General features: G+C 36.9%; 1 protein-coding gene across 1 annotated transcript in view; it reads left to right on the top strand.

Annotated features, from left to right (window-relative positions):
• Positions 1-12,542, top strand: part of Il1rap (interleukin 1 receptor accessory protein) — a 132,013-nt gene that overhangs the window by 38,372 nt on the left and 81,099 nt on the right. The window contains exon 2 of the mRNA XM_026389371.2: positions 2,639-2,703. Within this exon, the coding sequence (XP_026245156.1) occupies positions 2,640-2,703 (64 nt within the window). The 5' untranslated portion in view covers position 2,639. The remainder of the gene's footprint in view (positions 1-2,638; positions 2,704-12,542) is intronic.

Genomic DNA, 12,542 nt, shown 5'->3' with positions numbered 1-12,542 from the left:
CAGAATCTCCAATGAACTGTCTAGTTGCTCTTGCTGACAAGGATTAATGCAGAATTATTAATTACTTTTATTAATGACTTGGATAAGGACATAGGTAGCATGCTGATCGAGTTTGTAGATGACACAAAGCTAAGAGGATAGCAATTACTGTGACAGCCTCAGGACCCAAGATGATTTCAAGACAGAATTTAGTCGCAGTCCATCCAATACATGCCTAACAGAGTGACCTCCATAAGGCACAACTTGATGACTATATCACTCCTCTAATCAGAAAATATTAATGATTCCCTATTTTCTATTTAAGTTAAATCCCAAGTCTTCAGTCTTCTCTTCATGGCATTGCCATGTTCTGATTCTAAAGCTCTCTCCTTTCCAGAAAATTCTTCTATAGTTCTTTTTCTAATACCTTGTACTTGAGCCAAACTGGGCTATTTATAGTCTGTTTCCTATTTTTGTCTCATATTTTCATTAACTTTGAAGATTATCTCCACCAAGAGTTTCTTTTTTACCATACTTTCTCTCTCAATTATAACCTGCCAAACCAGTTCTTGTTCAGTCAGAAAGAATCTCTTGTGTTCAGTCTGTGCCTGCTTCAGCTGCAGTCATCACTTTCATTGCTAATCTTCAATAACATTTATTGTATCCTCTCTATTTTTACCAATTTCTACTTTGTAGTGCAGTTACTTGTATACAGTTTAAGTCCTTGCTAGACTCTGCCTAGTGCTGTAACTTCTGTCTGATATGTCTCTGCCTTTCCTAAGTGCCTGTGTGTGTTTTATACACAGTTGATGACACTGAAGTGGTTTGAATGGAGTTTATTCTGAAGAGAAGTGCCTTTAGAAAAGGCTCTATATCTTGCTTGCTAGAGGCCCCTGCAGTTAGTTTATAGTAAATTGTAAACAGAAAATGCTCCTTAATGTTTTTTTTTTTTTTTTTTTTTTTTTTAGAAGTGCCGGGGCCTTGTGTACGTTAGGAAGGTGCTTTACCAGTGAGCTACACCCCTAGCCCTTGATACATGTTTATTGAATAAATCACAAACTAATGGGGAACAGTAGATTTCCACAAAGTGATGGTGTAAATATTGGAAAGGAGTGGTTTGGAGAAGAAAGAAACATTTAATCTCAGTAAAAGAGCTGCTTGTGTTATAATAAACCCTTTGTAATTTTTGTATGACTAGGCTAGAGAAGGAAGCATGATATGACCCACAGATTGTTGCTGATGTGTGACTAAGACAGGTGACATGGGTTGGAAGCTTACATTGTCCTTTAGGATTACCATACCTTGGACTGCTTGGCAGTACCAGTTTATCCCTTATCTTTCTATGTAATATTTTTAAAAGTGGCACATTTAATTGATGGTCTAGATCATGCTATTTATTGAATACCTCTTTGGCTGTATTAGGATGGTAGGTCCCTTTGGTTGTGAAACTTGGAGTATAGACTTTTTTGTTGTTGTTACTGATAATTAAAGCCAGGGACACTGTACCACTGAGCTATATCCCTACATTCCTAGACCTTTTAATTTTTTTTCCTCTGAGACAGGGTCTTGCTAAGTTGCTGAGGCTGGGCTTGAACTTGTGATCCTCCTGCCTCAGCCTCTTGTGTAGCTGGGATTACAGGCTTGTGTACCATGCCCAACTGCATCATAGGTTCTTTGAGATAACAGCTGTCAGCCTGATGTGGGTATAAATTCCCTTTCCGTCACTCTCCAGAAACATGATCTGGACAAGTTACCAAGACCTCTGTAAGCATCTTTGTATGGCTGTTTTCTTCAAAACAGATAGCAGAGGTCTTGAGCAGGGAATTTCTGAGTCATCTCCAGGTTTCAGGGTTTATAAACCTACAGAGGATTTACCAGTGGTTGGACATATCTAGGGTAGGAAGAAAATAAATTCCTTCCAGAGTTGTTAAATCTCTAGGTCTTCTGCATTAAAGATCACACAACCAAATGCAAGGGCAGGGTTTCTGCATGTTGGCAGCTTCAGCTGGTTATCAGTAGGAAGGCTAGAGATCACAGAAATTGGACTCCTGCCTCATCATCTGTCTCTTCCAGTGAGAAGAGTAAGAGCAGCAGGGCAGAGAGTTTGTATATTTCCCCTTAATATAAATTCAGATTGTGGTGGACAACAGACTAAGTCTGTATCCAGGACTCTAGATTTTCCATTCATCACTAAGAAGGAAAAGTACCTGGTTCCTAAAATATTTTCCACTGGAATGGACCAAAGGACCTCAGAAAAGGGTAAAATTTCTCTGCCAGAAATGTGACTCCTGGTCAAACATCCAGATGAATATATTATTATGTTTTATGTAGGCAGTTATAGTTTTATGATTAAGAGAGAGTTCTGGAACCTGATAACTGGTGTTTGATCATAGTGCCACCTATTTCCAGCCAAAGGATCTTGGTTATGTTACTTTGACTTGTCTGGGTTTCTTTATGTATATGTAATTTGGAGGTTAAATAATAAATGACAAAATAAAACCCCTATAATTGGTAGGCTCTAATAACTAAACCTGTTGGTATTATAAAACTCTCCTAGCCGCTCTCACTCTATGATCAGTGTTCCTACGCTCTAGTTTTTACTGTTTAAACACTGGAGAGTAGCAAATGCTCTGCCTTACCTTCGTGTCTGTCTTGACAGGATGGGACTTCGGTGGTGTGTAATGAGTCTCTGCTTCTATGGGATCCTGCAGGTTGATGCCTCAGGTAAGTGAATGACTTTTGACAATCAATTGAAGTTTAAGTCATGTTCAGGGCAATGTATCCACTCTTTCTGAAGACTAATTTAAAAGAAAATAATGCTTCTGTCCATTATCTTCTGTGGTAGCACAGAATCATATGTAGAAGAATTTGGTGATAGGAATCTGGTGATAGAATCATTGATGTCTCTAGTCTTCATGGACACAGGACACTTTGGTAATGTGGTCCATTGTGTATAGATAGAGGACATTTTCATCACCTTCAAGACAATTAGAAGACTGCTTCTTTTCCCTTACCCTAGGACCAATGGGAAAACAAATGGCAGTGATGGTAGCACTGTCTATTTCTCAAGCTTGAGCCTGCAGTGAGGAAGGCCTCAGTGGTTAATAGATCACTAAGCCCCTAAAAACAAACCAGACACCAAAGCAAAAATCATAAACCAAATCAAAAACCAATGATGGGTTTCTGCCGTAATACTTCTGTATAGGAAAAAAAAAAAAAGGACTTGTCTGTAGTCTCATTCTTTCCTGGGAGGTTACTTCGTAAGAGGAGCCAGCCAAGACCTTTACTGAGTTTGAATAAATGAGAAGCCATTATCAACCCGGATCATATGAATTCAGAGTTGGAAGGGCCTCGATATTAGAAAGTGCATGTTTTGCCATCTCCTCTCATCTCCAGCATTGCTGTTCAGAATCATCCCCTGGTACTTCTAACTAGTGATCACCCATTGTATTTTTGGATTGATTGCATTTTTAGAAAGTTTTTAGTACAAACAGAAATTTTTCTTTGTCATTACCATACATGTTTTCCGTTCAGCTGTATGATTGAAACAGAAAATAGTTAATGCAATGTTTCTTTAAATTTAATGCTGGAATGTGGGAATCCTCATTTGAAAAAAAAAAGATTCCCATGTATAATTTTTTTCTCCTGAATACCATGGACTATACTTTGAATATCTTTGCTTTAACTCTTATTCTATGTGAGAAGGCTTCAGAAATGTTGAATCAGCGATTATATAACTAGGACCCCAGTGTTCTGCAATATATAACTTCAACTATGCATCACGTGGCATGGATTTGAGCCCTCCTACCAACCTGATCATCCTTGCTGGGTGCATTTCAGTTTTCTATGCCACTTAAAGCATTGTATTAGAAACCAAAAATAGCTCTAAAGGAGGGGTAATAACTAGGACAGAGTACAGCTCAAAGCTGAAAGTAGAGATAACTTCTAAACTTGTTGGCCCTTTGGGACTTCACAGAGGAAAGGATATATTTTAACAAGGGATGGTATTCATTGAGATACACTGCTATATAGATGGTGTATACTAGAATCACAGCATTTCTCCTACTTGTTTGTGTTTCTCATTTGATTGTGACTGACTCCATGAGTCCTGATTTTTAAATATGTTGAATATAACCCCCACTGTTAATTTGCTCTTGTTTGATTTAGTTGTTTGAATGTTAACTACTCACATTCCTTCCATCCTTGTCCATTTCAACTGAAACAACCCTGCCAATCACTTTTTATTCCTCTCCTGTCTTTCATTTTCTTCATACCAGTTATTATTTTCTGAATGACATTAACTCTTTCTTCTCTCCTCTTCTCCTACCTGTCCTCCTTCTGCTCCTCCTCCACACTCTTTTTTTTCTCCCTAAACACCTGTTCTCCTCTTCTCCTTTCTTCCTTCCCTCCCTCTCTTCATCATTACTTCCTTCTCTTGGTTTTAGCTACCCGAGGGCACAGACTTGTCCATCTGTTTGATCTCCAAACATTTGGTATGATGAATGACACACAGAGACATAGTAGGTGCTCAATACATACATGTTAAATTGATGAATAAGTGTCCCTCCATATCACCCTCTTTAATACCCCCTCAAACTGGCTAGCTTTATACTAGAAATGTTTAAATCTGTACTAGTAATTCATTGTGGTTCCATGTTCTGCTTCACCTTTAAGGAAAAGGAGAGATGACCATGTCTCTCTTGTTGAAAGATCAAGGAATTCTGAAGTTAATGAGAGCTGGTTCCTCCTCAGTGGAACAGAGCTGCTTTTTGAATGACCTTTACTGTAATCCATCCAAGGAGTGTCCCTTCCCCAAATGCCATTGGTAAGGGAGCTCTCTACCCAGGAACTGTGACTCATACTTCTGCCAGGGGAAGCTGACTTCTTGAATAAGATGAGTTCTCATTCCAGCCCCATTGAGTCACCATGGGAGCAGGAAACATGCTGTAATCCCCTCGGCCCATCTGGCACATACTCATTTGCCTTCCTCATGAAGAGGTGTATTGTGTCTGCATCAGGGCCGCACTTCCTAGTCGGAGGGAAAGGAGTCAAAAGGAAACATTGTTGACAAAAATAAAAGGGGCAACTGACTGTGAGGAGGAAAGGGACCATTGCGCATCTTGAGGGATCAACCAAGTTCTCTGTGTGCAAAGGTATCGCTTTTTATGATGGAGATGCTGGCTGACCTGCTGGTCTTCAATGAGGCTCTCTGTGCTTATCTTAATGGAAGCACCAGTTTTTAAAAGGAGCAAAAAGAGGGAGAGTCTGAAAACTTCAAAGCACACTGCATGCATATGGGATTATTAAGAATTTTATCTGTTTGGGGATTGTCTATGGAATCTCCCCGTTAAAGAGAAGTTTCCAATTTTAAAAAAGGAACCATAACAACTTCATGGTTTAGTGGTATGCAGTGGGACACGGCATTCTGACTTCCAGATATGGTCTTCTGGTAGCAGAACTATGATTTCTTACCCTCCAGGGGTGGGTGTGCAACATTGACATCTCAGGTAGTGACAAAAGCAAATAATAATTTAAAAAAAAAAACATCATCATTATTTCCTTTTAAAGAATTAAATCCTAGATAATTATAAAAACGATATATAATTATAATGTAGTAGAGTAATAATAATAAAGTTCCCTTTGTTTAAAAACAGCAGTTTACATTTTACGTATTCAATATCATTTGGTTCTCACACCCAGATTATCAGGTGGCTGTGGCTATTAAACTCCCCTTTTTGGATAAGAAAACTTAGAATCAAAGTGGCTAAATGAACTGCCAAAAGTCACACAGGTAATAACTTAGCACAATTGAGACTTCAACTAGTTTCTCAGTTCCCAAGACCCATATTATTCTTACTAGATATGCTTCTTTGAGGCCCTGGCATAACGTAAATAATTTAGAAAGAAGTCATGATCCATGGAATTACAGGTAATCATTTTGAAGGAGTCACAAGTCATCATTTTGCTAATTGTTGAGGAATTACTCAGTAATGGTTTTCTGTGCTGCCTAGATAAGGAGTGTCTTTACAGTCTCAAGACCTTTTCTTCAGAAGGAAAATCATGACAATCCTAATTTCAAACCTCAGGATTCTCATTTTTGCTTGTTATAGTATTTAGTACTTCCACTATTAAACTCAAAGAAGTTTCCATTTGCAACAATTGCAAAGGAAACTCTGGAGTCACCACACATTTCTCCTTGGCATGTTTCCTATTAGCTGCATGTTAGAAACTTAAACTGTTAAAGTTGCCTTCAGACTAGAAATAAAGACGTGGAACCGTTGACTCCAAATTGGGGAGACAGTGAAAGTGGCACCATATCCTGTATGGTGAACTTGAAAGATATTGCCTCAACAGAAAACATTTGCTGTGCAGATCATATAAGAAAGAATATGCACTGCGTTATTTCCTCAAAATGTATGTATGTATGTACCTACAGGATCTTTTAATATAGCTTTTTATTTCAAAGTCAACAGTTAACTATATGCTAACTGCAGGGTTAAACTCCAAAATATTCTCATTGGGGTAAAGGGGCTGTTTTATAGTTTAGGAAATGAAGAGCCAGGGAGATAGCTTAAGCACATGATGCTCATGATAACAAGTCTGATAGAGCTGGTTTTGAAAGCTGCCTTGACCTCAGAAGCAGGGCTCTTTCCTTGATATCACATTGCCTTGTTTCTGCTATTGAAAGTAAAATCCTTTGATTTCTCTTTTATGAAATTTGAAGAGTGTGGAGACGATCTATTGATTTATTGGGCATGAATTAAACAATACAAAATAAACAAATTAGTAAAGACACTGAGTTATGCTAGTAATTTACCATATTAAGTTCTGATTGTTGTTTTACTGCACAAGCTGTTTAATGACATTTAAAAAAATCATTTCATCACTTTTTGTCACTGCGTTCTGACCTGTAAACCAAACCAGCCAACCAACTAACCAACAACAGCGGAGACCCCAACTAATTCAAGCTTGTTTTCATTAAGGAAGATTATGCCTTATAAACACCCATGAGGTACACCCTTCTTATTCCTCAGTTAAATGGCTTCTGAGGACAACTTTAACAACAATGATTTTATTACCTTCTAAAGTTAATCCATTTGAACATTCTATTTTCCAATATCTAGGGTGAAAAGGGGGAGGTTCTTGTTTTTTTAAAAAGTCCTACAGTAAAATTTGAGAAAAAGGATATAAAATAAATGGCCAGTGGGGTGCCATGAGAGAGCAGAGAAGTCAATAATTGTTTCAAGAGGTAGTGAGGAAGACTTCTGAATCAATGAATAAGTGCCTTTTCCTTGGAGGAAATGCATTTCTTATTTGGGAAGAGAATAGTACAGGGTAACGGAAAGGATAGTGTAAAGGCAACTGAAACCAAGCCAAGCTGGAATGGGAGATTGGGAACAGATTGTGGAGCACAGGAATCCATTCAGAAAAAGACAATCCTTGTGTTTAATGTATTTAAATATAGTTGGCTAGAGTGCTTCCACCCCTCAACCCCAAATTCTATCTTATTTCTGCAAGGACGTATCATGTTTTTAATGCTACGTAATGGTCCTTTCAGCTTTTGTTAGGAATTCAATTTGTTGCCAGCCTCAATGGCCTCATTTTATTTGAATGTGCTTTTGAAAAACTCCACACTCAGACGTGCTTGTGACATTCAGTCCTGTCTCTGTCGCCCATGGTTGGTCATACTGAACACTCGTCATTTCTATGCAATTTAGTGCAAACATTTGGAGAATGTATGAAGAATACCATTTCATTTTATTCTTAGGCCTAAAGGTCATTGGAGTCACAGAATTTCACCCTGTTGTCCTTTAAATGCTGCTTCTTGGGGGCAGATCTCAGCCTCTCACCATTGCTTTTTTGTTTCCCTTCCAAGCTGTATTTATATTTTGAAACATCCTGATATTTATTTTTGGTTTACTTGTACTTCCCAAGGGTGAGTATTATGTAGCCTGATTGAAAAGAGATTTGAGGACCCTAATTTATTGGTCTGATGCTGACTCTGCAAATAAACAGCTTCTTGTAACACAGTGATAATTCCATGATTGGAAAAATGACCTGATTCTTACTTAATGTGGCTTTGTTAGTTAAGGGAAACTAGAAATTTTCAGGGAACCCATGAGTGCATAATGGCTGTAGGTATCAAGGCTTAGTTCATAGGACTTTATTTTGCCCTTTGAATCACCTTCCTTTTCTACTATTTTCCCTTTCCTCTTCCAGAACATGTGTTTTTGCCCTACTGAAGTGAGCTCTGTAGAATCAGGTCTTCACCTTAGGACTGACTCACCACCAGGCCCATTCTTGCCCATTTTGATTCCACTGTTTTCTTTTCTTGCTTAGCTGATTAACTACTTTAGGAAGCAAGATATATTCCCACCCAAGATAAAACATGATGATTGCCCTTTAATCTAGTGGGTGCTGCCGTTTCTCATTTAGTTCTGAGAGACAGAGAGAAAATGGATACACTTTTCAAAAACTCTGGGAACCTCAGTCAATAACTCCACGTACTTGCCATCCAAATCTATAAAAACTCAGGTACACAATTGCCTTATGTTGTCTTTCCCCATTTTAGAGGGAGTAGAAAGATTGAAAAATACAAGATGGCTAAGCACATGATAGGAGAGAGAGAAAATAATCACACCTTCAGTGATCTCAGCTTGTCTGTGTTCTGTTGTTTCCTTGAATTTTGTTTCTCCTTCTACCATAGGAGCCAAACACATGTGTGATAAAGCAGTATATTGTTAAGAAGTGAGTATCATTTTCCTACAATATTTGTAGGTCCTGGAATAAAAATAATTTAAGGGTCTAGCTTTATTTTGTTATTTTTTTTCCTTCTAATATACATTCTTATTTTTGGAAGCGCTCTTTGAGAAAGACAGGAGTGTGCATTTTGTTATATACACTAAGGTACTGGTGTTTGCATTTCACCCCTGAGTATATTATATAGAATGTTGTGGTCTTTTCAAGGTTTACGTTTGCCATGCCATACCCACAAGGTGGACCAGGAGAAAGTATTTGCCTAACTATGCATCCTCAGTGGAAACTCCAGAGCCTGTTCCTTTAGACAGATATTTTTAGACAGATATTCGAGAAAGGAAGCAGAAAACAAGTGTTATCTATTAGTCACTAATGACTTTTCTATATAGATATTGACCTTTATTAATTAACTATGGTGTGTTTTTTATTACACTTGCATAACAGATACAATTATATTTGAAATATAGAGCCTTATTATGTTTCAAAACAAATACAATATACAAATTATTGTTCTCAAGTAGAACCCAAATGGACCATTACTTGGTACTATTTTGTTTGTCTTTTTTTTTTTTTAACTTGGAGAAACTTTTAATTGTTTATCACAGACTTGTTTGATGTTTAGATGCAGTAACCCACAAGGTATAAATGGATGTGGATGAGTTCACCTGAAAGGTCTATCCTATAGATTCTCTGGGACTTCAGACTGTCCCAGAAGTTGATTAATGAACTGATTTTTGATTGTCAGAGAGAAAACATTAATTTTATCTATATGTTTTCTAATTTTCTTTGGGCTATTTTGATTTATCTGGTCTCCTAAGGAAAATGGATTTCCTCTTATGCAACATGTTCTGGCACTCAGGGACGGAATTTAAGTAACTTTTCAGCATTTTTCACTCTCCACTCAAGATAAAGGAGAATGAAAAGAAGGGAGGAGGAGAAAAGGAGAGACAGAAATACAGAGAAAAAGAGAAATAGAAATACAAAGGATAAGAATAGTGATACAGACACACTTTAGAATGCAGTGAAGGATTTGCTGGATTTGATAGAGAAATTAATCTTTTCAGATTAAAAGAGCTTCTTTTTTCCTTTTGTTTTTTTGGGAGGGAGACACTACACTTAAATATCCTTTCCTTTGTCCTGAGATTTGCATTGGATCATTGAATGGTTTTCTTTTTGGACAGTTGGGTTTTTTTTTTGTAAGTTTTATTATTTTATTCCTTCTTAGTATATTAAAATAATAAGAAGAAATATAAACCTTAAATATAATAGAAGTTTCCTTATATGTGGTGCACCTCCAATTATAAAAGCCATCACCATCTCCAGGGATAAGGCTTTGGAAAGCAAGAATATTTGTATTCTGAGGAAAGTGTGGAGCAGCTGTGGTGGAGACTTGGAGGTCCACATTGCTTTTACAATAATGAAGGAAGAGGAGATGGTCAGAGTCTGTATCCCCTTTTGCATGTTCATAAATTCCAAGACAGAAAAAAAAATCTGTTATTTGCAACTGATGTTGAGCTGTGAAATGTCTTTGCTAGTTGTAATGTATTGCTTGAGGCTTAGCACAAACTCAGCTTATATTCAGATCTAGAAGAAGGATGCAGCTTTGGAGAATAATTTAAATCATGAAATTTTTGAATAGAGTAATTAGTAAATGGAAGTGTAGGAGGAATCACTCCCTCCCATGTATGTAATGTTACGGAATGCTAAGGGGGCTTTCAAGAAAAAAGTGAAGACAATGATCTTTGTTCCTGGTTGCTTTATTAAAGCAAAGTCTTACTTATCTCACCTTTATTACTTTAAATATTCTATTATTAAAAATGATCCTTCATTTCCCCTACACTGCAGTTATAACTGATGACTGCAATAATAACCATGAAGCATTATATTATATCGAGATTTTTAATCAGTTAAAGAAGATCATGTTAAACTAAACATGGCTTTAAATCTCTTATATTTTAATTGTCTGTAAATAGCCATAGTGTATGTGTTTGCACACATGCACACATGCAATAGAAAAAAGAAAGGCAAGTGAAGGAAATAATATTAATTGAATGAAGGAGTATATTTGTATAATATTATATAACTTACTAAACAGTCCCATAAGATAGAGAAATTTTTTTCTTCTATGTTTACTGATGAGGAGCTCCACATTCAGAAAAGTAAATTAACTTGCCCAAACTCACTACAGCTAGTAAGGGGTAAAAACTTGTATTACTCTTTGGTTTTTAAGGTGCATGGTATTTTATTTATTTATTTGTTTGTTTTTAATTGATTTTATTTTTTAAATACATGACAGCAGAATGCATTATAATTCTTATTACACATATAGCACAATTTTCATATCTCTGGTTGTATATAAAGTATGTTCACATCAATTCATGTCTTCATAGATGTGCTTTGGATAATGATGTCCATCACATTCCACCATCATTGCTAACCCCTGCACACATCCTTTCCCTCCCACTCCTCTGCCCTATCTAGAGTTCATCTATTCCTCCCATGCTCCCCCTCCCTACCCCACTATGAGTCAGTCACCTTATATCAGAGAAAACATTTGGCATTTGTTTTTTGGAATTGTCTAACTTCACTTAGCATTATCTTCTCCAACTCTATCCATTTACCAGCAAATAAAATGCATGCTATTTTAAATATACCACACTGATAACTGAATTGTATTTAAAACTCTTTGTTTTTGAAATATGCCAACCAACCAGCTGCATGTCCAAAATTGATGACAGAAAAAATACATATTTGAAAAGAAATACCCAACCGATTAGCAAAACTGAACATAAGATGTGCTTTTTGATTATGCAAATACTGTTCCAAATTGATTTGTACCAGGCTTCCTGAAACCCCTACATTGTATTTCAAAGGTATATATTCAGATTATAGATATCTTTTCATGTTTATAAACATTTCCCTAAAGGACAGCACTTCTAAATAAGAACAAGTTTGCAGATGGGTGCAGGGAAGCTAGCTCAGTACAGATGCAGTGGGTTTATGTGGAGTGGGAGGCTGGTAACCTCAGTGTGCCACAAGATTGCTTTGGTATATTCATTTGGTTTCCATGTGGCTAACTCAGATACTGAAACTTCTCGGCTGTTTCTCTTTAGCCAACTACTTCAGATTCTGTTCCTCCTTCCATGTGTTAAGGGATGCAGTAAATGATGTTTACATGTGGCTCTGAGATGTTTTTGGTCTCCAACAGTGTACAGTTCTAGAAAATTCTTTGCAGTCTAAAAATGCCAGTTCTTTTCCACTAAGCTTTGGCAGTGACGGGGTGTGAATTTTGAAATTTGATTGTGGTTTCACTCCAAGTTCCATTTTATTTCTGATGGAGTTGGAATGTTTTATCCTGCTCAGAAACTGTCACTTTTTTTGTGGGTGTAGCAACAAAATGGCTAAAATAACCGTCACCTGGATTTAGCAAGCACACAAAAGATTGGGCTGGAGGGATTATCACCAACCTATTCATAGGTAAGCTATTCCACTTACTGCAAGCTCTCCAAAATTGAAATCCTAGCTTGTTAATACACAAATCCTCTTCAGTTCCTAAGGAATCAGGTTTTTAATAGGCTGTTTATCCATTTTAAAGAGTAAAATACTTTTGTCACAGAAGGATAAATATTCCCCTCTAATTTTGAGACTGTATCTGGTGATTTAGTAAGAATAGATCAAAGATCTATATAACCTCGAATTTTAGGGAAAATGGTACTTTATGATTAGATGGAAAACTGTGTTTAGCAGATGCTCCCTGGATACCTGTTGTGGACAAAGCTTTTTATAATGGTGAAGTAAAGATAAAT

Source organism: Urocitellus parryii, chromosome 2 (assembly GCF_045843805.1).
Source record: "Urocitellus parryii isolate mUroPar1 chromosome 2, mUroPar1.hap1, whole genome shotgun sequence".
NCBI lineage: Eukaryota > Metazoa > Chordata > Mammalia > Rodentia > Sciuridae > Urocitellus > Urocitellus parryii.
The sequence above is the reverse complement of the archived record's forward strand: the minus strand, read 5'-3'. Positions and strand labels throughout refer to the sequence as shown.